The sequence below is a fragment of the Diadema antillarum genome, unplaced genomic scaffold (genome assembly GCF_040938485.1).
Source record: "Diadema antillarum isolate AM-2024a unplaced genomic scaffold, OU_Dant_1.0 seq00000134_RagTag, whole genome shotgun sequence".
Classification (NCBI taxonomy): Eukaryota; Metazoa; Echinodermata; class Echinoidea; order Diadematoida; family Diadematidae; genus Diadema; species Diadema antillarum.
In genome coordinates this window covers 436,683-461,868 of record NW_027271211.1, presented here as the reverse complement: position 1 = coordinate 461,868, position 25,186 = coordinate 436,683, and the positions used below count along the sequence as shown (strand labels likewise).

Here is a 25,186-nt window from a genome sequence, read left to right as displayed (position 1 = left end):
TTTGAAATGACTGAGATATCCAAAACAGAGCAATCCTAAAAGGTGGGACCCAACTTTTATTCACATCACTTTGCTTTACTTTGTTTTTTGGATGTCACAGCCATTCCAATGCCCATTTTCATCTAATATACTTTGATTTCCTCTTAAAATGGATACTCTGTATCATTTCTTAACCCTATTTTAACCCGTTGAGGACGGTTTGATTTTGCTACAACACACACTTCCCATAGACACCTGCCCGAGTATACTCGGGACTCGTCCTCAACGGGTTAACTGGGCTATTTGAGACCAAGTTTTTACTGGGGCGGGGGTCAATTTGACCCCCCCTTCAGATCTCGGCCGCAGATCTCAGCCGATCAAGCGATCGCCGCAAAATTTTGCCTAAAGATAGAGCCAGATGTCAAATACAAGACTACACGGTCATACAATAGAAAAATATTGCCTTTCTATTTTTAATGAATTAATTGTGCAAATTTATGCATGAAATCATATTTTCACCTATAACTCCATTAAAAAGACTGAAGGAGTGCTAAATTTTTGTGTCAGAATTCCTCAAGACACATCAAACAATTTTCTTGTAAAAAAATAGCACAATCAAAATCAATTTCTTTTGTTTTTTACTGTTTTGTTAATTTCTTATGTATTTTATTGTTTTTCGACCTTTTGTTTTCTATTGTTTTTTGGGCCAAAATTTGTTGCAGGCACTTTTTCAGGCTTATCTACATTAGAATTGATTGATTTCAATGGTTAAAAGTTAAAATAATCTAATCTATATCAATTTAACCAAAAAACACAATTTGCATTGGATTTGCACACGATATCATGAATTTGAGCTGTTTTTGGGTTCTTCTTCTCTCGTGTCGCTACACTTTTCCCAGCCACTGCAGAACACAGGCTCTGGCACATGGGGTGTAATCGTGGAGATCATGTGATGTACAGGGTTGTGGTAGCAGGGTTCAGTTTAGTAGGTGTTCCATTGTCTGGGGAGCCTCCCCGCAGTCGCATTCTGTGGATCCATCATGGTTGTATCCCCATTTCTGCATCAGGGCTTTGCATCTCCCAACTCCAGTTCTAAGGCGATTCAGGCAGTGCCAATTTTGCCATGGCTCACTGGCACCTGTTGGGAGGGATTCCAAAAGAGAGGTTATGGGGTTTCTCCTGTAGATGTTTTGACCAGGCTTCTATCCTGCAGCTCTGGGGATTGCCATACAGGGGTTGTACTGAGTGTAGAAAACTCCTCCTGGATTTTAGCCTTTTTGGTGGAGGAACATGCTGGAAAAGTGGATGGCGACTGTCATCTTCCTGTTTTGTGCGTTCCACTCTTGAATATACATCTCTTCTGACTGTAGGAGGGGCAATTCCACACAGCAGGTAGAGGTCATCAATTCGGGTAGGCTTGAGACAACCAGAGATGGCCCTACAAGCTGTATTTAGAACAGGGTCCAGCTTCTTGGCATGTGAGGAACGTCCCCAGACAGGGCATGCATATTCGGCTGCAGAGTAACACATGGCGAGGGCAGTGCTGCGGATGGTTCCTGGGTCTGTTCCCCACTTGGAGTTTGCCAGCTTTCTCAAGATGTTATTCCTGGCTCCCACCTTTGCCTTTGTCTTGCTGACATGGTCCTTGAAACTGAGAGTGCGGTCTAGAGTGACTCCTAGATACACTGGTTTGTCTATGTGTTCTAGTCTCTTGCCATACCAGTGGACCTTCAGTTTGCGGTTTGCATCACGACTCTTGAGATGGAAAGCACTGACTTGAGTCTTATCTGGATTTGCCCGAAGATGGTTTACAGCATAGTAGGTGGTCAGGCCCTCTAGTGCTTCACTTAGCGTTCTTTCGAGATCCAGAAATGACTGGGACTGAGAGGCTATGCACAGGTCGTCTGCATACAGGAAGCTCCTGGTGTTCTGGTGGATGGGTTGATCATTTGTATAAATGTTGAACAAGAGTGGAGCAAGAACGCTGCCTTGCGGAAGCCCATTTTTCTGTCTGCGCCATCTGCTTCGATCTCCACTGAGATCAACAAAGAAGCGTCTGTTCTCCAGCATGTTTTGGATCAGAGAAGTCAGGCTGGCATCATGTGTAATCTTGTACAGCTTCTGCACGAGTACTCTGTGGCTGACTGTATCGTAAGCTGCAGACAAGTCAACAAAAGCAGCACCAGTTATGAGTCCCTTCTCATAACCATCCTCAATGAATTGGGTTAGGTTAAGCAGTTGGCTTGTGCTTGGCCAGGTCTGAAACCCGCTTGCTCAGGGATCAGCTGCTGATCAATAATGGGTGCCATGCGATTCAGGAGTAGTCTCTCAAACAGTTTGTATGTATGACAGAGCAGAGAGATGGGTCGGAAATTCTTCGGGATGGCAGGATCTTTGCCAGGCTTCAGGATAGCCACAATCTTTGCCCGCCTCCATATCTTAGGTAGCTTGTTGGTTATCAGACAGCTGTTGAACAGGTCTAGAAGCCACTTGAGAGCCACTGGTCCTAGGTGTTTAACTTGTTCACACAGGATGTCATCAAGACCAGCTGCTTTGTTGTTTTTCATTGTCTTGATGCCAACAATTAGCTCGTTCATTGTGAAGGCTCTGGTGAGGTCAGAACATTCCTTGTTTTCTTTGTTTTTGGGTTGACATGCATATGCAAAAACATTACGTAACTTCAGAACGGTGTACCCGGACATCGCAAATTTGGTCTCAAAATATGCGGGAGACTTCAACGAAAAAAGTCATGAAACAATGCGGCAAAATTTTTGCCGTTGCGGAATCGTGGCACGAAACGTCGGGGGGGGGGGGGGGGGGGGGGGGGTCTTGGTATCTCGCAAAAAGGCCAATCCTCATCTGGAATGCTTTCCAAGCTCTATAATCAACTTTCCTTTATTACCTCCCCCAAGGGATGTGGTTATGGTTTCATCGGTGTTGGTTTGTTTGTTAGTTTGTTTGTTTGTCACAAAAAGTTGTGAACGGATTTGGATGAAACTTACAAGAAAGGTTACGAATGACGCAAGTAGCAGATGATTCAATTTTGTAAGTGATTGATCCGGGAATTTTGTGGATTTTTTGAAGGATTTTTGATAATTTGGCAGGTAGGGTTAATGAACTTGGGAGTTCAAGCTGCATATTTTTGAGGATTTCATGCATACACTAGAGTGCGTGCTCTAGTTTCTGCTCCAGGGCGAGGCGCGCTGCCCAGCAGGCATTGATGACACAACAAAAGGTTTCTATTTTGGGAAATCGGGCGATTTTCAGCATGCATACATATGGATGGAAATCACTGATCTCTATGGAAGAGCAAGATCATTGGTGGAAATTAGCTGCTTGGCGGAGGTCTGTGCTCTCAGAGTGCTTCTCTAGTTCTGTAATTCAATGTTGATGACGGGCCATGATGCTAGGACTACAATTTTGAAACCATTCCAGGGGCGGATCCAAGAATTCCGTAAAGGGGAGGCGCCTTTACAAAATAAAAGGGGCGCACAAGCCCCCTTCATTTTTTCTTTTTATTTCTTTTGTTTCAGCAAAAAATAAAGGGGGTGGGCACCCGGTGTGCCCCCTCATGGATGCGCCACTGCACTCATCACGGGATTTGTGGACCTACCTCCCACAGCTTCACAGTTTTCCTCGTCATCATCCGAGAAACAGTCAAAGTACCCATCACATTGATACGAAAGGGGGATGCAAGTACCCGATCCGGCACACTGGTACTCATTCTCTGCACAGGAGGGTAAGCCTGATGAACACAAAGAGCAGACCAAAACCCTTCATGAAAATCAAGCCCAAGTGTAACACATACTTCTGCAAGATACGCTCACTTTGGTTAGTGATGTTAGTGATGGTTCTAAGCCAATTACAAAGTTTATGTCAGACCACCATATTTTCAAAAAGGACATTTTTGGGCAGCCTGACTGGGCAACTAAGATTGTAATAATAAGGTCTTATTTTCTCATGGTAGCCTCTTCAGTGTAACCACTGCTCTACCAGAGGGCCCTACTATTATTATTACCCTAGTGTTGCCAGGTACCCATTTGTATACCTGGGTCAAGAGGGACATAGTGGGTAAAAACGTCTTGTCCAAGGACGTAAGCACTGGGTGGGATTCAAACTCGGGTCCTCCGATCGGGAGTCGGGAGTCTTATCCACTATGCCACAGCGTGTATTTTTGTATCAAAATGGACTGTCATGCTTTCTTTTATTTTGAGCCGATACATTTCTACTACGGGCCTCCAAAATTTCAAATCTGAAAGATTGTAGTAACCAAAAGTGGCCATCAGAGAATAAAAGTTCGTGTCTAGCCCTGTAAGTAATAGTAACTATAAATATATGATATATACAGAGACTCCAACTCTCCCGCCGAAAGCCCATTTTTGCAAATCTCCTGTTCTCCCGCTTGAGATAAAATTTCTCCCGCCCTGGCTCTGTGTCTCCCGTTGGGAAGGATTTCTTACTTATTGCCACTGTATGTTGAAAAATAAGCCTTAGATAGCACAAGAGAGCATCTAGAACCCTAGAGCTTCCAGGGCCTTTATATGGGCCTTGTGCCCCGGCTGCAAGGAACTTGTGATGTGCGCTTTGGGCAGCATCAACTTGGAGTCTCCTGTTTGCTGGGGGTTTCAGGCGGGAGAATCTCCAGATCAGAATTGAAGGTGGTTGGGGTTGGAGTCTCTGTATGTACAATGGAATCTCCAGTGAATATAACAAATGCGTAGGTAGACAAGTCATGTGCCGAGGTGGGTCCTCATGTGGGAATGAAGTCCAAGTCATAGCGTACATAAGGCCCTATACATTGCACATACAAGCACTTATAAGTAATGTACATAATCATGCATGATTTGCTCATATGTACATTCTCTCTCTCTCAGGGTTAAAGCAAGCAGAAATACTATAAGGGTGAAACTTTTTTGTGACGTTCAACATTTCTGATGTCACGCATGGAACTATAAAGAAAATATAGAAAAAATTCCAGACATCGTCTCTTTTCAAGAATGATGAAGAGCACTTGCAATTGATACACCTCTTTCAGATAACAGGGGGAATAATATGACCCTTGACATAGGTCACTAGCAAGGTGAGGGAACATGTACTTTTCATTAGAAAAATGATATGGTCTGGAATTCTCTTTATATCCTCTCCATTTCGTTTTCCGAGCTCAACATCATGAACTGCAGTCATCTTCTCATCCAGCAGTGAGGGCACTGAAGCTCTAAGGTTCAAAACTTTGAAAGGATTGTCTGATTTTCTTCACGGATGTTTTCTACTAATTTACTATTGCTACGTACACTCAGTCCCCATGTATATTTCCGTTTTGATCCACTTTATGCATAACTCAAAAGTATGTATTATACCATCTGATAATAGGACATGGTATGTGACACTTATACCTCAACTGTGTGTGTACAATCATGTGACATTCCACTTCTACAATGAAAATTTCACTCCGGCAACCTAGGAAGCACTCACAGAGAGCTTGGAGTTTTTGCATAAACTTCTATCTAACCAGGCAAGAAAAATATATTTAGAAATTAGTTGCTTCCGAAGAAGACCATCACGTAACTGTGAAAATGAAAGAATTACAGGTAGCAAAATATAACTCTTTCCTTATACACCTTTTAATGAAACCTTTTACACTCGTAGTAAAAGAGAATAATAATTACCATGCCTCCAAATCTAGCAGTGGTCTACGCATTCAGCGAGGTGCAAATTGCATTTGGAGAACAGCAGGTGCGGGATATCAAATTAGCCACATCTTGCAAGATGTAACACTGCTGATTTGACATACTTAAAAAAAAAAGAAAAATGAATGGCTTTGCTCAGCAAGAAATGAAAGACAGCTGCTAACTACTGTATATGCCGAATATTTCGCGAGGTCTTTATTTTCGCAAATTTTGCAAGTCAGCTGCTCTTCGCGAAATCAATAACACACGAAAATGTTGACTCTGATTCTGATATGAATGTGCTGTACGTATACACATTTCTCCATTCAGTCAGGACTCCATGATTGCAAATTCAACCACTCTCGAAATCGTTCGAAAGTCTCGACTTGCAAAAAATTTAGATTCGCAAAATATATGGCGTATACAGTAATAGATTAATTCCCTGCCTTCCCCCAAGCCTCCCAAATCCAGTATTGCTAATGTTGGTCTGAATCTTCTGTGAGATAATCTTTACTACAGACGCTGACGACCCTATGGTTATCACATTATTAGTGGCGCAATCAGTCATCAGTCTATGGTACCTATCCAATGTGGGCCCAGAGCGCATCACTTATGACAGCACCCATTCCTCTTGAGCATTTAAAACAAAGCATTGTGCAACCCATCCTGGTCACCCACAAGCAGCACACAAAGTTAATTCAACCTTCTCAAAATGAGAGCATACTCACCACAGGATACTTCATCTTCCCCTCCAGTGCAGTCCTCAAAGCCATCACACTCCCAGCTCTCGTGGATACACTGACCATCGTTACAAGTAAACTGGTGTGGCTGGCATGTACCTGCAACGACAACAGAAAGACAGCGGCACATGAGATAGGAAAATGGTTGCACAAGTGCTTGAGTTTAGTTTATTATCATCACTCACTGTTATTCACTCATACAGTCACTTTTGAATCACAAGCAAAAATGCATCACAACACAGTGAAACTTAAATTCATGAAATTCTTCCGTCGAGTTGTTTTCATTGCAACTGATTGACAAATTGCCCTACATCGACGAAAATAAGCACTGAATTGATCAGTGTTTTATACAGTTATTTTCGTCGATGTAGGGCAATTTGTCAATCAGTTGCAATGAAAACAACTTGACAGAAGAATTTCATGAATTTAAATAATAAAGCAGTACCCGCTGCATGCTATAAGAATCAGAACCAACACTTGCTTTCGGGCGAAAGCTCGGTGGTCTAGTGGAGATGACGCCTGTCCGGTGATCAGGAGGTCGTAGGTTCAAATCCTGCTCGAGTATGTACGCCCATGATTTTTTATCATGGCTACTACTAAAACATTGATCAATTCAGTGCTTATTTTCGTCGATGTAGGGCAATAGCTTGTCGATCAGTTGCAACTTATACAGTGAAACTTTTTTTAAGTGGAATACCAGTCACAGAAAAGCTTGAAGTAGGAACACAAAAGTATTACATTAATGACAATGGTTATGATGATCTCATTTATGCATTTTTGATACTTACCTTTGTAAGAACACAGAACTGCTTACTGGTTTGCTAAAAGTTTACTCTGATATGGTCTCTGGTAGTAGGCTAACTAAACCATAACACAAAGTTCTCAAGCACTTGCAGAGCATGTACATGTAAAATATTTTTCACAGACTAATTCTACCTATTATCATCAATACATGTATAATCATCAGGCAGGAAATTATCGTAGACCCCAAAGCATGCACAAACACACACACACACACACACACACACACACACACACCAACAAACAAACAAATCCCCAAAAGTTACAGTTTATTAACTTGACAGCCTTTTTCAAACTTCATTAATAAGAAATATCCCTGGCACAGATTTGAATTCAAGCCATTATTTTCATGCCATGACCTACAAATCAAACCTACATTGACAATCTTCTTCATACAAGGAAAGTGCCAAAATGTGTCATGCCCATTCGCGTAGAAGAAATAAATGTTTTTCTAACTCCCAGAAGTTCATTTACTCTGCCTATGACCTTTGACCTTGTGGTGACCTTCAACTCCCCAAGGGACATTTACAAGCCAAGTTTGGTCACAAACAGACATATGGATCAAAAGTTAAGAGCCATAATCGAAACGCGCCGTAAAAACTTAAAGTAGAAATTCAAAGAGCACGAAACGCAATTTGATAAGAAAATATTGAATTCGAACATCTGTCCTAGGTGTTCACAAATATCGAGCGAAAAGAACAATCCAACTATTTTTTATAAATTATTAGAAATCGGGCGAAAAAGTGAACCCGATAATGCCCCGATGAACGGTCTGCCGATACCCCTTCCCGATGACGTCATGCACTGGATTCGTACTCTGAAAGTACACGTTCGCTCCATAGACTACTACGGCTAACCGTGAATTGTTTTCAGTGTTGTGTTTAGGAGCCTAGTCAAGTCCAATTATTCAGTTTATTAGCAGTTTTCTTGCAAGTCTCCTTGTAGTTCACAGTTTTTCCTTACATTTCAACCTCATACAGTATGAAATTGTGAATGCTAGCGGCGCATAAAAGAGATTTCTTTCAGACGTTTTTTGTCCTCATTTCGGTTCCGTGCCTTCAAAAAGTAGATCCGGTCACAGCAAGCTGGACCTACGTCTCGCTCTCCGCTGGTCTGCTAATCAGCTGTTCATGCACTGTGCTTGTGTGTGTCCGCACTCAACGTGTTCATGTGGTTACTTTTCGTACATGCAAAGCACGATAAAGTGTATACAAGTAGTTCACGGCTATATTCCTACGCCAATTAAAGTACTTCCATAATCCCCTTGGCTAATCACGTAACAGGCCAGGCATGCAGGCAGTGTGCGGCGAGCGGCTAGCAACGCGGGTGGGAGCAGTAGAGCCGCTTCACCGTGGATTAATACAAGTACATATTGCATGCGAACGAACGTGAGCTATGAGTCCGGGCTGCACAAGTTGTATCGCGATCCTCGTTTTCAAATCTCTCCTATTTTGATATTTTGCCATTTTTCGTAAGTCTGCTTGTTATTGTCAACATTTACCATGTCTTAGATTATCAATCCTGTCACGGACATCCTCATTATTTCCAATTCAATGCTTTATATGACCAGCGAAACTTGAACGTGCTAACATTACAAACGTAAGACATATACGATTACCTAAGTAGCTTGAAATTCCTGAATATTGACAAAAATATTTGTAAGAATTACAAAACATCGACAGAGAAATGCTTCTTCATTATTATTTAACCATGAAAAGTTACATTTCATTCAATTCGACCTTTGCATGAAGAAATACAATGTAAAAGAATCAGGTTGTACCTCCGTTAACATTGTACACTAATTCACCGGGCAGAGACCGCAAATCCAGTGCGTGACGTCAGGCGAAATGGGCATCTTTCCGAATGAATTGGCCCTTATCAGGCTCCAGAAAACCGCAGTTTTTCGTGAGCGTTTACATGTACTTCTTTCTAGTAACACGAGAGGTAACACAATTCCAATGTGTTCTATGTCTCCTGAGCTTTCTAATGATGTCTAAATTGCAGAATTTAATGATATCTTTGAATGTCTATTTTAACATTGGGCCCAAAAAAGCTTGTTGACCCCTGTCTGCATTTGAACTTTGACCTTGTGATGAACTTCAACTCTCAAGGGACATCTACCATCCAAGTTTGGTGAAAACGGACATAGGGATCAACAGTAATGAGCCATAATTGAAATGCGCCGTAAAAACTTAACATTGGGCCCTAAAAGATTGTTGACCCCTGTCTGTGACCTTTGACCTTGTTATGACCTCTAGCTCCCTATATAAAGGGACATCTACCAGCCAAGTTTGGTCGCAAACAGATATATACATCAAAAGTTATGAGCCATAATCGAACCGTAAAAACTTAACATTAGGCCCTAAAGTTCATTGAACCCTGCCTGTGACCTTTCACCTTGAGGTGACCTTCATTTTTTAATAAAATGGGTAACTCTTTATATCCACTCTTCCCTCCAAGTTTAATTGAAATTGAAGTTCTCAGTAGAGATTTATTCCAGTTTTTGTAGCGTTATGGATGGACGATGGAAGGACAACGGACAGACAGACGCCCTTAGTCTCCCCTCATCTCTGGTGGGCTCGACAAAAAACAGACTGAGCTGGGCATATTACGGTCTGTGTCAGAAAACAAACTTTCTGTTGAATCAGTGCTTCTCAACCAGTAGGCCGCGAAGCTCTCTCAGTGTGCTGTGATGCTGGCCAAAAAAACAAGTTACAAATTTTCAATATTTGTTGTCTATCTATACATAACTGGGCCTTGGAAAAACAATAAATGGAAGCCACAGTGGGCCTTGGGTCAAAAAAGTTGAGAAGCACTGGCCTGGACAAATTAAAAAAACTAACAAACAAACAAAAACCAGGGTCCCATTTCATTAAAGATGTCAGGATAACAACTCCTGCTGGAATAGCAACTTCCCCTACAGCAACAACCAATTAGAACACAGGATTTTTGTCCTTGCTATGACACTTGCAACACTGCAGCAGACTTGCCGTCATCGCAACTTTTGATAAAACAAGGCAAGTGCCATAATGTGTCTCACCCATTCACGTACAAGAAATTGTACGCGAATGGGACAGAACAGATAGAAAAAGATATATAACAGATAAAAAGAGATATAAAAGGGGAAAAATTTATGGGGAAAAAAAAAATGTGCCATAAAGACTTAACATTAGGCCCTTAAAGTTTGTTGACCCCTGCCTGTGACCTTTGACCTACCATCCAAGTTTGGTCACAAACTGACCTATGGATCAAAAGTTATGACCAATAATAGAAACGCACCATAAAAACTTAACATTGGGCTCTAAAAGTTTGTTGACCCCTGCTTGCAACCTTTGACCTTGTGGTGATCATCCACTCCTAAAGGGACATCTACCAGCCAAATGGTCACAAACGGACCTATGGATCAAAAGTTATGACCAATAATGGAAACGCGCCATAAAAACTTAACATTGGGCTCTAAAAGTTCGTTGAACTATGCTTGTGACCATTGACCTTGTGGTGACCACCCACTCCCCAGGGGACATCTATCATCCAAGTTTGGTCACAAATTGACCTATGGATCAAAAGTTATGACCCATAATAGAAACGCGCCATAAAAACTTAACATTGGGCTCTAAAAGTTTGTTGACCCATGCTTGTGACCATTGACCTTGTAATGACCATCCACTCCCCAAGGGACATCTACCATTCAAGTTTAGTCACAAATGGAGTTATGGATCAAAACTTATGACCCATAGTAGAAACGCGCCATAAAAACTTAACATTGGGCTCTAACAGTTCATTGACCCCTGCCTGTGAGCTTTGACCTTGAGGTGACCTTCATATATAATAAAATGTGAAACTTTGTGTGACCCCTCTTCCCTCGAAGTTTGATTGCAATTGAAGCCCAGAGTAAAGAGTTATTGAAGTTTTTGCAGCGTTACGGACAGACGGCGGACGGACAACGGACGGACGGACAACGGACAGACAGACGCCGCAGGCGATCCCTTAGTCTCGCCTCACCTCCGGTGGGCTTGACAATTAATGGTACCCTTGGGCAACAAACAAAAAAGTCTGCATGTTACATTCTGTTATCTAAAAAGACAAACGAACAAACAAATTTACCTCCGACCGCCTGGCAGTTTTCTTCATCGCTACTATCCCCACAGTCATGATACAAATCACATTCAAAGTCTCCTCGGATGCAAGTGCCATCATTGGTACACTGAAATTCGCCATCGGCACAGGGTGGGAAGGTTACAACTAATGAAAGAAGAAATCATAAAAAATCAATTGGGATGTTTATTTAACAATACTATTACTACTTCTAATGGTAAAACATATAATATTAATAATAGAAAACAAAAATGATAATGATGATGATAATGCTAGATGATAATAATAATAATAATTACAATAACGACAATAATAATAACAATAATAATAATAATAATAACAACAATAACAATGTAATACCAGAGGAATATTTTTCTTGAAGTGCTAAATAATTGTAAGCAATGAAACCACGATAACACATTCTTAATACAATTGTCACAAATCTAAAAAACTTTGTAATCATATATAAAAAACTACAGAACAAGTTTCTGAGTCTCTGCTCTACATGTCTTTATGCTGGGGTTATTGCGCACTTGGAAAAAACAGAACGAAACATTGCTCTGCAGCCTATTCTCTCTAGTGTTTAATTAACTTAATCCGGGGAACATGGGGCTGGGTGTAAACACATTGTAATGACAGTACCTGAATCAGCACTGTCAACAGCCTCAAACTGGATGTGATAACCTTGGGAACCACCATAGAATCCCGAGTGGAATTCCATGTAGAGTTGATTCCCTGCGGACAGGATGAACGGTGGGAATGCGGTGCGGTGGGTGTAGCCATCAAAGATGTTGGAGAAGTCAGAGATATCGTCGCCGTTGCCGAAAAACAGGAAGGAGCGCACACTGAGATCCAAGTCATTGAACGTGGCGCGGATAACGTAGCCTGGCTCGGTGGCAACATACGTTACTGTGTACTCATTTTTGGGGTATGGCCGGGGGTAGTTCATCGAGGTGATGTTGGTTGAATTGAGATACAAGTAGATATAGACTGCAAGAATCCATAAATATCATGAATTACAAAAAATATATATTTAAAAAAAGAAAACAGAATTAACAGTTGCACGTTGCGCAAAGTAAAGTGTACGTTACCAAAGAGTTAATTGTCAATCCTTATGAATTATGACAAAGTACGCCAGACCCTCACAGCAAAGTTTACACAGTCCCTATCATTTATCTCAAGTTGTGAACACACACTGTACAGACTTGGGGCTGGTGATTAATCTACTTGTGTTTCTAAACTCTAGGAATATGGTGTGGTAAGGACCAAAAATAGTCACATGAATGGTATTTATGGGCAGGTTCGGGCAACTTTACATCAAAATCATCCCAGACACTAAGTCTAGGAGTCAATCTTTTAAAATTTTTCTACAATCTTTTTTTGGCAATAGGTAACTTAGAAACTTTACTTTCATCACACATAAATAACATCCTCTACCATTATACATATACTCCAGAGGGGGCACACCGGGCGTGCTCCCCCCCCCCCTCTATTTTTGGTTAAAACAAAAGAAATAAAAAAAATGGGGGTGCGTGCGCTCCCCTTTAATTTTGCAAAGGCACCTCCCCTTTACAGAATTCCTAGATCCGCCCCTGTGTACATGTATATACAATTATATGTGTGTGTGTGTTTGTGTGCTGGACAATGTTTATCAGGGCCCCATGTATGATCACCAAAATGTATTTACACAATCCACATATATTATTATACCGCAGGTTCCTTCATGTTGGGAGTTGCTTTTGCAAAGCATGCATGTTAGCATGAAGAGATGTTATATTTGTAATAAGTCTCATTCTTGGCTTTTGAGTGCATGCAGGAAGTGCAATAAAATGTGAGCTGAAAAACTCAAGGAACTACCACCACCATCACCAACAACCTCACCTGAATTATTTGGTGTACCGCAATTGAGTTCATCGTCGATACCATTGATGCAGTTCAGATAGGCATCGCATCTCTCAGTCTCTGGGATACACTGTCCTCCGGGGCACTCAAATTCAAACTCCGTACAGTTTCCTTGGCAGAGTAAGAAGGCAAACAATTTCAGTGTCATCAATGTGGATCTTATTAGTTGAAATGAGAGTATAATTGTGCTAATGTGTCATCAAAGTGGATTCAAAGTTTGAAGTAAAAACATAGTTTTTATCCTTTCTTTTATCCTATGCCTTGTCCGCCATGGACTACTTAACGTAACAATGTCGGAGTCTCTGAGCTTGGGTATTTGTTCCACGTTCATCGTGTCACTGCCAGCAACCAGGGACAGCCTGGTGGTAGTGTTGCTGCCGGGAAAGCAGTAGATGACAGGTTCGAGTCCCACTGGTTCCTTTTTTCCAACATGTTTGTTAATTTACAGATCAGCAGTTGCGATCTTAACAAATTTAATTTGTAGAGATAGACAAACTGAAGAAACTCACACCTGAACCTTCACCCCTCTGAATAATATCCTTCTTTCATTTATCAAAAACATAGTTCTCATACAGGTGGAGAACTGTCAATTTTTGCTGTAAAATGTACACAAACCATTTGTATGTTAAATGCATAATGTGTGAAAGAACACTGTAATAACACAATTTCAATTAGGTAACAACGAAAATGTAAAAAATAAGCCAAACAGCTTTGCTAGAGGTACTACAATCTCAGAGCTTACCCGACTGTGGTTGCTATGCGATGTTTCATATTCGATTAAAAAATATATATCTGGTCACAGCAGTAATTCATTGCACGGGAGAGTGAATTGCCCGCAGTTCAAGCTGCATACAGTTCAATACTACTGCTTGGACAATTTCAGTCATCACATACTAGCAGCAATCTGAATACCCACTTCTCAAAGGGGAGGGTGCCTTAGGAACTAGAAATGTCGCTACGGCGACTGGTGTATGCCTCCGCCATAATGCATGGTTCTCCCAATAGGTCTGTAGTACAATGTCTTGACAATGTGTGATGCCAGTTTCACACAATTGGCAAAATATTAAAATGACAGGTTTGCCACAAATGTGCTGAATGTTCACTTTCCTAGAACTAGGTTCAATTGGATGAATGATTAAAACGTCAGAGTGCAGGTATTGGGGGAACTGATAATTTTTACTTGACTTTTGACCCTTTTATAAGTTTATGCATTGAGTAATTTTCAAGGTATTGAGAAAAAGTATACTTTCAGTATCAAATGGTAAAATAGTATTATCTAAACCTGGCCTTTGACCTTTGACCTCACAGTTCCAAAGAGAATCACTGTTAGGTAGAACATGCATAAATATGTAAGTTTCATAATACCTTGAGTTACTTTTGAGATATGGAGGAAGAAGTGCAATTTAGCACTTTCACTTGATCTTTGACCTTTTGACCTTTGACCTTTTGGCAAGAAACTTCCCACAGAATATATATTGGGTTATACATGCATACATCAAGTTGAAAAAAATTCCTTCGGGCATTGCATAAATATAAGGAAAGTAGTGATATTTTGAGGAGTTGACCTTGACCTTTGACCCCTGACCTTTGACCCATGACCCCCAACTTCCCTAGATAATCACTGCCCATCGGTACATGCATATATCCTAAGTTCCATGAAGATACCTTTAACCATTTGCGAGATATGGAGAAAAACATGAAATTTCAACCTTTTTTTCACAAAATAACCTGTGACCTTTGACCTTTGACCCCGTGATCCTAAAATCCAAACAAAGTATCATCCCCCCAGGATATACCCTCATACCAAGTTTGATGCAAAACCACCTCACGGTCGTACGGACGTCTGGACGGACGACCCGAAAACATAATGCCTCCGGCCACTTCGTTGGCGGAGGCATAATAAAAAGATGGGTATACCGACTTTTAATATTGATCTCAAAATACTTCAGGACAACTCATTATCCCGGCATATAGCATCAGCAAGACAGGTGTCTTGGTAGAACTTTTCAACATATTGCAAATATGAATTTTTAGCACTTTGTAGTTTAATACTATGTCTTGTATGAGTCCATTGGCCTTTCTAGGTCTGACAGACATAACTCTTTATGCGCCACGCAGTCACACGCCCGACTCAGTCAACAGCATGCCAAGTTTGCACCTTCCGCTCAAATGCACAAACCTGCCAAAACCATGCGATAAATCGCCAGATGCTACAGTACAATGAAAGCGTTTCTTGTTAATCTATTCCTGTCACATGTAAAAGGAGCTTGCATTTTATGTGATAATTGACTATCAAGCGATCTTCCCAACTGGATATGAGAGTAAATTTGAAGCTTCCATCACTGCCTACAATTCCAGGGTGACAGAAACTTATAAATGTTCCAAAGATTTGAAAGACAGAATGTTTTCTCAAAACATGCATATGTTGGTGTCTCAGAATGATTTGGCACACTGGGGGTTTACACCATGGCACATAAAGAGTTAAAGGGCCGCCCTTCAAGTTTAAACAAAGAACTCACTTGCGCAGTTCAGCTCATCTTCCGCTTCCGCGCAGTCGCGAACGTTGTCACAGAGATAGTCTGCGTGGACACAGGCATCGTCATTGCACTGGAACTCTGTTTCGTGGTTACCACACGCTCCTGGAAATATAAACATGGATTACACAAAATGTCATAGTGGATAAGAATCCTGACTCCCGATCAGAGGATCCGAGTTCGAATCCCGCTCAGTGGCAACGTCTTTGGACGAGATGTTTTTACCCACTATGCCCCTCTCGACCCTGGTGTACAAATGGGTACCTGGCAATGCTAGGGGTAATAATAGCAGGGCCCTCTGGTAGAGCAGTGGCAGTGCTGAAGAGGCTTTCCTGGGTAAATAAGACCTTATTATTATTATCATCATTATTATCATTATCATTATTATCTCATGAACAATATTGGTAAATCTAGTCAACTGGACTTACTTGTAATTTGGAGTAGCGACGTTTCGCGTCTGCTCCGGGATGCTTCATCAGGCCGACTGATCTTTGGCGGCAATTGGTTGTTGACCCGTAACAGGGTCGGGGAATTTCGGAAAGCGCCGAGGAATCTTCCGAACCGCCGGGTTGTAGACACAACCTAGCCGGAGCCTACAACCCGGCGGTTCGGAAGATTCCTCGGCGCTTTCCGAAATTCCCCGACCCTGTTACGGGTCAACAACCAATTGCCGCCAAAGATCAGTCGGTCTGATGAAGCGTCCCGGAGCAGACACGAAACGTCGCTACTCCAAATTACAAGTAAGTCCAGTTGACTAGATTTACCGATATTGTTCATGTGATACTTTACCTGGATGACTGAGAACATTCACAGACATATCATTATTATCGTTATCGTTATCGTTATCATTATCATTACCATTACCATTGTTATCATCATCATTATTATTATTATTATCATTATTATTATTAGTATTATTATTATTACTATTATTATTATTATTATCATTGTCATAATTATTATTATTATCATTATCATTATATTCATTTTTATCATTATTATTATTATTATTATTAAGATTTGTTAACAAATATATCAAGCAGTTGTTCATGGTTGTGCCCTTGATCCACTGATGCTCACAAGGCAATGCCATATGAGGTCCGTATTAAAGACATTAGACAAAATCATATCATGTTGGGAATTGAGAAGCAAAACTAAGAGGAAGCTAAGCCCCGCCCCAAAAAATTTCAAAAGGCAGCTCACCGTTGGTGTAGGTTGTACAATTGACGAGGGCGGTATGCCCCTCATCCTCTCCCATGGAGCAGTCTCGAATGGTGTCACAGAGGAAGTGGGAGGGGATGCAGTGACCATCAAAACACTGGACCTCTCCTAACTCACAGTCTGGAAAGACATGAGCTGAAACAACAAAAAGAAAAGTGCTTATGGGTCAGAGCTCAATGGGAAAAGTGCTTGGATCAGAGTTCAATAGGAAAAGTGTCTGGGTAAGAGTTCAACAGGAAAAGTGCTTGGGTCAGAGTTCAACAGGAAAGTGCTTGGGTCAGAATTCAATGGGAAAAGTGCTTGGGTCAGAGCTCAATGGGAAAAGTGCTTGGTTCAGAGTTGAATCGGAAAAATGCTGGGGTCAGAGTTCAACAGGGAAAGTACTTGGGTCAGAGTTCAATGGGAGAATTGCTTGGGTCAGAGTTCAATGGGAAAAATGCTGGGGTCAGAGTTCAACGAGAAAAGTGCCTGGGTCAGAGTTCAACGGGAAAAGTGCTTGGGTCAGAGTTCAATGGGAAAAGTGCTTGGGTCAAAGTTATATAGGAAAAGAGCTTGCGCCAGAGTCCAATGGGAAAGATGATGGGGTCAGAATTCAACAGAAAAAGTGACTAGTTCAGAGTTCAACAGGAAAAGTCTCTGGGTAAGAGTTCAAGAGGAAAAGTGCTTGGGTCAGAGTACAATAGGAAAAATGTCTGGGTAAGAGTTCAACAGGAAAAGTGCTTGGGTCAGAGTTCAACAGGAAAAGTGCTTGGGTCAGAATTCAATGGGAAAAGTGCTTGGGTCAGAGTTCAATGGGAAAAGTGCTTGGTTCAGAGTTCAATTGGAAAAGTGCTTGGGTCAGAGTTCAATGGGAAATTGCTGGGGTCAGAGTTACATGGGAAATAGTACTTGGGTCAGAGTTCAATGGGGAAAGAGCTTGCGCCAGAGTCCAATGGGAACAAGAGACCCGCGGGTCTAGCGCTCACCTGAGTATCGCAAGTTCACCTTTCACGCAGTCACTAATCTACATTATTCACAGCTCTACCAAAATTTGACAAGGCATTCTCAAGTGGAAGATGAAAATGTACAATAAGGGCCCAATTTTTTCAAGTTTCCTTAATTTGGGGGAATTGGGGCCCCCTGGGGCCCTCTGGGTGGGGCATGGTGCCCAGTTTGATAAATTGAGATCCTGACCATCTAGGGATGCTACCTGCCAAGTTTGACAAAAATCCATCATGAGGTTTTCAGGAAGAAGATGAAAATGTACAATTCAGGCCCCCATTTGGACCCTTCCAACCACCCCCCCTCCCCCTACCCCCAAGAGGGGCACCCCTGGATCTCCTATGAACAAACTTGAAACTACAGTCATTAATGTACTCACTCATAGTATTACCTCAGCTTTATACATGTAACTTCTGATTCTAGAGAAGATTTTTAAAGATTCCTTCATTTGGGGGGTTTGGGCCCCCTGGGGGCCCCCTGGGCGGGGCATGGTGCCCATTTTAACAAATTGAGATCCTAACCCCCTAGGAATGCTACCTGCCAAGTTTGGTGAAAATGGGTCATGGGGTTCTCAAGAAGAAGATAAAAATGTACAATTTAGGCCCCATTAGGACCCCTCCTCACCCCCACCCCCCCCCCCCCCCCCCCTGGGTCCCAAGGGGGGCACCCCTGATTCTGCCATGAACAAACTTGAAACTACAGTCATCAATGTGCTAACTCATAGTATTAACCTAGCTCTATCACTTCTGGTTCTAGAGAAGAAGGTTTTTGCGGATTCCTTAATTTTTGGGGGTTTGGGCCCCCTGGGGGCCCCCTGGGTGGGTCATGGTGCCCATTTTAACAAATGGAGTTCCTAACCCCCTAGGGATGCTACCTGCCACGTTTGGTGAAAATGGGTCATGGAGTTCTCAAGAAGAAGATGAAAATGTACAATTTAGGCCCCATTAGAACCCTTCCCCACCCCCCTCCCCTGGGTCCCAAGGGGGGCACCCCTGATTCTGCCATGAACAAACTTGAAACTACAGTCATCAATGTACTAACTCATAGTATTAACTTCGCTCTATCACTTCTGGTTCTAGAGAAGAAGATTTTTACAGATTCCTTAATTTTGGGGGGTTTGGGCCCCCCTGGGGGCCCCCTGGGTGGGGCATGGTGCCCATTTTAACAAATTGACTTCCTAACCCCCTAGGGATGCTACCTGCCAAGTTTGATGAAAATCGGTCATGGGGTTTTCAAGAAGAAGATGAAAATGTAAAAAGTTTACGCACGACGCACGACGGACGACGGACGACGCACGACGCACGACGCACGACGGACGCCGGACGAAGGGCGATCGCAATAGCTCACTTGAGCCTTTGGCTCAGGTGAGCTAAAAATGTTGGGGTCAGAGTTCAACAGAAAAAGTGCCTGGGTCAGAGTTCAACAGGACAAATGTCTGGGTAAGAGTTCAATAGGAGAAGTGCTTGGGTCAGAGTTCAATGGGAAAAATGCTGGAGTCAGAGTTCAACAGGAAAAGGGCCTGGGTCAGAGTTCAACAGAAAAAGTGGGTCAGAGCTCAACAGGATATTCAAGTGCTTGGGTCAGAGTTCAACAGGAAAAGTGCTTGGGTCAGAGATCAACAAGAAAAGTGTTTCGGATAGAGTTCCTGGTTTGAGTAGTTTATATATTGCCTGCAAAATATGTACTGTTATCACTGTTTGACAAAACAACAAATTCTGGCTTATTCCATGCATATTTCCCAAATTTTCATTTTTCTTTAATATACCAACATCCACTTGCTGACCGTCGCTGTTACCATCCATGTTGATTAATTTTGGGGGGTCATTCAAGAGCTGCACATAGTTTTATAAGGTTTTATACAAATTCTGCAGACTCACTGAGGCTGCGTTTTTCAACTTTCCCCTGTTTAACTCTGTATGTGCCACGTTCGCACGTCCGACTCGGTCGACGGCGTGCCAACTTCGCATATTCTGCTCAACACACAAAGCCGCTTAAACCGATCGATAAATCGCTAATCCTGCAGTACAATGAAAGCGTTTCTCGCGCTTTTGTTCCTCTCACATATGGCTTGCATTCTATGTGTGATTGGCTATCAAGCGGTGTTCCCTACTAGATTTGCGTGTACATTCTAAGTTTCTGCTACGGTTTTATGTGCAAAAGTCATGCCTTTACAGTAATGTAGCAAGTGGTTATTCAAAAGAAAAATTGAAAATGGATTTGTCATACAATTTATATCGAAGCTAAGTTTGGCATTCCTCTTTAACTTTGCTCACTATTGTGTCCACCTTAACAGAAATTTGTAGAAGTTATACAAATTGGAAAAACCGAATTCTTTCTCAAAGCATGACCACCTTTGTGTCTCAGAATAAGGTGGCACACAGGGGGTTTCCACCATGGCACATAAAGAGTTAAACGGCTTTCCAAAGCCCTTTCCAAAGCCCTGTACTATTAATGTGCCGCTTGTTTTCTAAGAAGGGACAGCGAAAAGCAATTTCCATCATAAAGACATATCTTCCTTTGAGAGTGACGAGTCATGATGCAATGCCACATGAATCAATTGTCTTCCTATCTGTGAGGCAGCTCCAGTTTAGCACATACTTCAAATATTTCTGAGTGGCGGCATGAGACTTTTGGCTGCGTTTATCAACTTTCCCCTGTTCAAACGGCTTTCAAAAGCTGTTTCCAAAGCCCTTTAGCACAGCTTCCAAAATACACATTGTAGTTGCGTTTATCAATTCTTCGCGAACACGATAACTAGCCTGTCACTGCACAGCTGCATTGCACAATTCGATCCGAGGAGAAGAGGTCATATAAGGCATGCATTGTTCGTAACTGCAGTACAATACTACAAAGCCATGCTTTGTAGTTTATCAACTCAAAAGGCTTTTACAAACAGCTTTCTGAAAACCTGTTTAGGAAACCTGTTTGGAAAGCCACAAATTTGTGGCTTTCGAAAAGGCTTTCTGAAAGGGCTTTCAAAACAGCTTTGCGTTTATCAACTCGTAAAAATTCCTTGAAGGCTGTTTGGAAAACCTGTTTCTGCCGAGAAAAGGAGAGATGATAAACGCACTCTTTCCAAAAGGCTTTCCGAAAGGGCTTTCAAAACAGCTTTGTGTTTATCAACTCGTAAAAATTCCTTGAAAGCTGTTTGGAAAACCTGTTTCTGCCGAGAAAAAGAGTTGATAAATGCACCCATAGACTTAACAGCAGTACACTTTGAATATGTTGCACCAATCAAATAATTGAGATGCCAAGGAGAATTAAAAGTGGTAGCAACAAGGAATGTTATGACAGAAAAACGAAAGTGGTCCACATCAATCATAAGCAAAAACTTGCATGAAGATTGCAGTAAAGAAGTAGAGTGGCAACAAATTTTCCTGTAAAGAAGGAAGGGATAATGGCTCACTGCTAATGTTTGTAGGTCTGATGATCACGTCAAATCCGCGACCATCTCCATACACCCCACAGTGGTATTCGATCCAAGCCACGCTGCTAGGGATGACTGTCTCCCTGGGTGCAGTGCGGTGGTAGTACACGGCGAACCGGGTGGTGGTATTATCCGGGTCCGAGCCGCTGCCGAGGGACATGTAAGTGTGGATGCTGACGGAGAAGGCTTGGAAGATGACGTGGACATACAATCCCTCGGGAACCATGACTATCCAAAGGTAGTAGCAAAGGGAGTCGTGCATATTCGGGTAGCCTGGAGACTGGATTTGATGCTGTTCCCCTTCCTCTAGCACAATGTGATCTGTGAGAGAGACAGAACATAGCTATAGACTTGATTGCTATGTCATTATATCTCAATGAACAGAAGGCATAACTGATGAAAGTTGCCATTGAAACTAAAGATGGCCAAATTAAGACAATGTCACTCATGTAATTTGAAGGTGCCATATTACTAGTGTTCATGGGAGTCCCACAGTTCATCTCATCAGCTCTCGTCAAGCAGTCGTAGTAAGCATCGCACACATAGTAGTCTGGTACGCAGGCCCCATCTGAACAATTGAAGTAACCCTCGGTGCACTCTCCTGAAAAATGTTTGAGAAGAAAGACAAATTAAAGCATCTGGGTTTTTCTCAACTGTTCAAACAAATGCTTTTTGAGAGAAGGCGACTAAATTATGCAACGCTCACAACATCATTTTGGATATCATGGACCAAGGCCTGAATGTCAGCTTGATATAGAGAGCTTACTCCAGCCATATCAATTCTATTCATGTCTTCACACAAACATGAAGCAGCCTGTAATGTAGCAGTCTGATTGGGGACAGCAACCTATGCAGGGAGATTCTGGGGCAATCAGAACTTTTTAATAATCAAAATTATCTGCCCTTATAATAGCCTGATTCATGCTTAGTATGTTGAAGTCTACTGTCATTTCCATTCTAAGTCAATGAGATGTGGACATATTCAATTTTAATCAAAACTGATACACACATACACATACTTCAAAATTCATCTTCTGGAAATTAAGAAACCATACTAGATACATGCATTTAATCATAAAGCTATGGTCAGAGCCAAGATGGTCAATCTGTTCTGTACTTGATGATCGCTACAACGTCTGGTAACTGGAAGGCATGCTGGACAGCTCTCTTGACCAACTGGCAACAATATCTGGAATCTAATGGCCCATACAACTTAATCTCCAGAGCCCATCTCATTTGACTATGGTAGCTCTACTGGACTGAAAGTACATTGCTACACCAGAGTGTGCTTGCTGACTCTACAAAGATCTCATTTGGATGGATTACATGACACTGATAATTCAAGCTTGGCCAGTCAAGCTCCATGCCTGGGGCCTGTTTCACACAGAACCCAAGTTAATCTTGAAATTTAAGATTGACTAAAAATCATGGTATGCTGTATGTATCTTCAATGTTGCTCAACTTTTTAATGAAAATGAAGATTTTCAAGACTTTTTTCATGGTACCATTGATAATACAAGGTAAAATAAATAACAAAGGAATGATTCCGTAAACAATAATGATAATGTGAAGTGGGTGGTGATTAGGCAAATAAAACTGAACAAGGAAACCACTGGCATACCATAATTTTTAGTCAATCTTTAATTATAAGTTTGACTTTAAATTCTTCGTGAAACACCCCCCTGGGCACATAAAGGGTGAATCCTACTCACCACAGTCAGTCTCGTCTTCCCCAAAGGTGCAGTCTGGGTAATAGTCACACTGGAAGAAGGATGGGATGCATTGCTCACTCTCCACACAGGTGTATTGACCAACCCCAAAGCACTGGAATGCTGCAGGTGTGTGGAAGAAATGACAGAAGTTATCAGGCAAAACAAGAGTTTTCCTTCCATTTTACCGCTTTGACTCAAAGTGGAATATTTCTATCATTCGTGTCAAATGCCAAATGTAAAAGTTTTTGTTTGGCATGAGGGCATAACACTGAATGTTATATTTTGCTCTTTACTTCGAGAGTAAGTACACTCACATATCGTACACCTGTACAGCTGTACTTAATACATATAGTGTCCAGATAGTACTGTTCAGACATTGATGCCACAAGAACTGATACTTTCCCACAGACTCCAACTCTCCCGCTTTCGACAAGAGATCTCCCGCCAAAAGCCCATTTTTGCAAAATCTCCTGTTCTCCCGTTTAAGCTTTAATTTCTCCCGCTTGATATGATTTCTTACTATAGTGTCATTGTATGTTGAAAAATAAGCCTTATTATTATAGCAAGAGATAACATCTAGAACCCTAGAGGTGGACCCCGGCCACAAGGAACTTGGCGCTTCGCGCACATCAACTTGGAGTCTCCCGTTTGGTAGGGGTTTCAGGGGGGAGAATCTCCAGATCAGAAGGTGCATGGGGTTGAAGCCTCTGCTTTTCCCATTTCACTGTGTGAAGTGACGGGACTTGTCTTTCAATTACCATTGGCACAGTGCCAGAATGTGACAAGTTTTGATTATGTATGTGTGTGTGGTGCAGTGGCGGATCAACGCGGGGGCACATCAGGCGTGCACTCCCAGCCCTAAATTTTTTGTGCAAACAAAAGAAATAAAATGATAAATGGGGGCGTGTGCGCTCTCATTGTAATATAGTAAATGTGCCCCACCCCTTCAGCCCCCCCCCCCCCCCAACCCCTTTATGGAATTCCTGGATCCACCCCTGTGGGTTATGTGATGATAACTTAGCATCATAACAAATAGTAATGTGATATTAACGCTATACACATGTAGGTACCGCATACCAGTACATGTACACATGCACGTTGAAGTCATGTTATCATCAGAGTTGATAATTTCACCTGTTTGCAAATATTAAAATATAATTATTGCGTTTGTAGTAAATCCTGTATACTCACGGCAGCCTTCCTCATCCTCCCCCTGAGAGCAGTCATTGCTGCCATCACATCGCCAGTCGCTATGGATACACTGACCATTGTTACAGGTGAATTGGTGTGACCTGCAGCCACCTGAAGAATGAATGGTGTAGGAAATTGTTGTCGGGAATTGTTTCAGCGCCATCTGTGGGATCATTCCGTAACCGACTAACAGTTGATCACAGCGGCTAATTATTTTCTTCAAATTTGTTATGTGCTTGTAAATATCTGTAAATAAACTGAATAATGTAAACAGCACAGTCTGCAAGAATCTTCAGCCTATTGAAGGAGACAGACTTAATCAGACGAAGAAGAAGAAAGAGGGGGGAAGAGATTGTGGCATTACAATGCAAGTCTGCACCAAATTTCATGTTGGCTTTTATAAATAGAGTGAATCAGACAAGTGATATTTTACACCAAGTCTTCATACCTGCCAACATTTCAAGATGAAATATCTTACTCGTGGATTGCACAAATCTTATTTCATATGCAAACTGAAGTTAAAAATCTTACTTTCAGTCAAATCTCCAGAAAATACACATGAAAGGTATATCTAGATATTTTTAAAAATCTTATTACTCTGACAGAAAATCTTATTTTGCTATTTTTAATGTAAAAAATCTTACCAAATCTGATAAAATCTTATTAGTTGGCAAGTATGAGTCTTGTGTAAACCTGATTTTGCTTGGGGACTTAAAACAGATGAAATGGGTGAACCTAGTCATTTTTTTTCATATTTTCTGGAAGGGCAATTCTAATAATAATAATAATAATAATTGATATGATTAATAAAGCGCCAAATCCACTCTGCTGAGTGCTCTAGGCGCGGAAGGAAGAGAAAGTGAAGGAGATAAAAAATATACAAATATCAAATACATGTAATGAGTAATCAAATTGAGGCTTTAAACAAGTGAGTTTT

General features: G+C 41.7%; 1 protein-coding gene across 1 annotated transcript in view; it reads right to left on the bottom strand.

Annotated features, from left to right (window-relative positions):
- LOC139727503 (uncharacterized) overlaps positions 1-25,186 on the bottom strand; it is a 102,046-nt gene that overhangs the window by 21,516 nt on the left and 55,344 nt on the right. The window contains exons 32-44 of the mRNA XM_071638477.1: positions 24,250-24,360; positions 23,059-23,178; positions 21,819-21,947; positions 21,326-21,667; positions 16,921-17,073; positions 15,703-15,822; positions 13,163-13,294; positions 11,924-12,271; positions 11,291-11,428; positions 6,374-6,541; positions 3,593-3,724; positions 2,378-2,614; positions 1,345-2,135 (exon numbers count right to left, since the gene is read on the bottom strand). Of these exons, the coding sequence (XP_071494578.1) occupies positions 1,345-2,135; positions 2,378-2,614; positions 3,593-3,724; positions 6,374-6,541; positions 11,291-11,428; positions 11,924-12,271; positions 13,163-13,294; positions 15,703-15,822; positions 16,921-17,073; positions 21,326-21,667; positions 21,819-21,947; positions 23,059-23,178; positions 24,250-24,360 (2,921 nt within the window). The remainder of the gene's footprint in view (positions 1-1,344; positions 2,136-2,377; positions 2,615-3,592; positions 3,725-6,373; positions 6,542-11,290; positions 11,429-11,923; positions 12,272-13,162; positions 13,295-15,702; positions 15,823-16,920; positions 17,074-21,325; positions 21,668-21,818; positions 21,948-23,058; positions 23,179-24,249; positions 24,361-25,186) is intronic.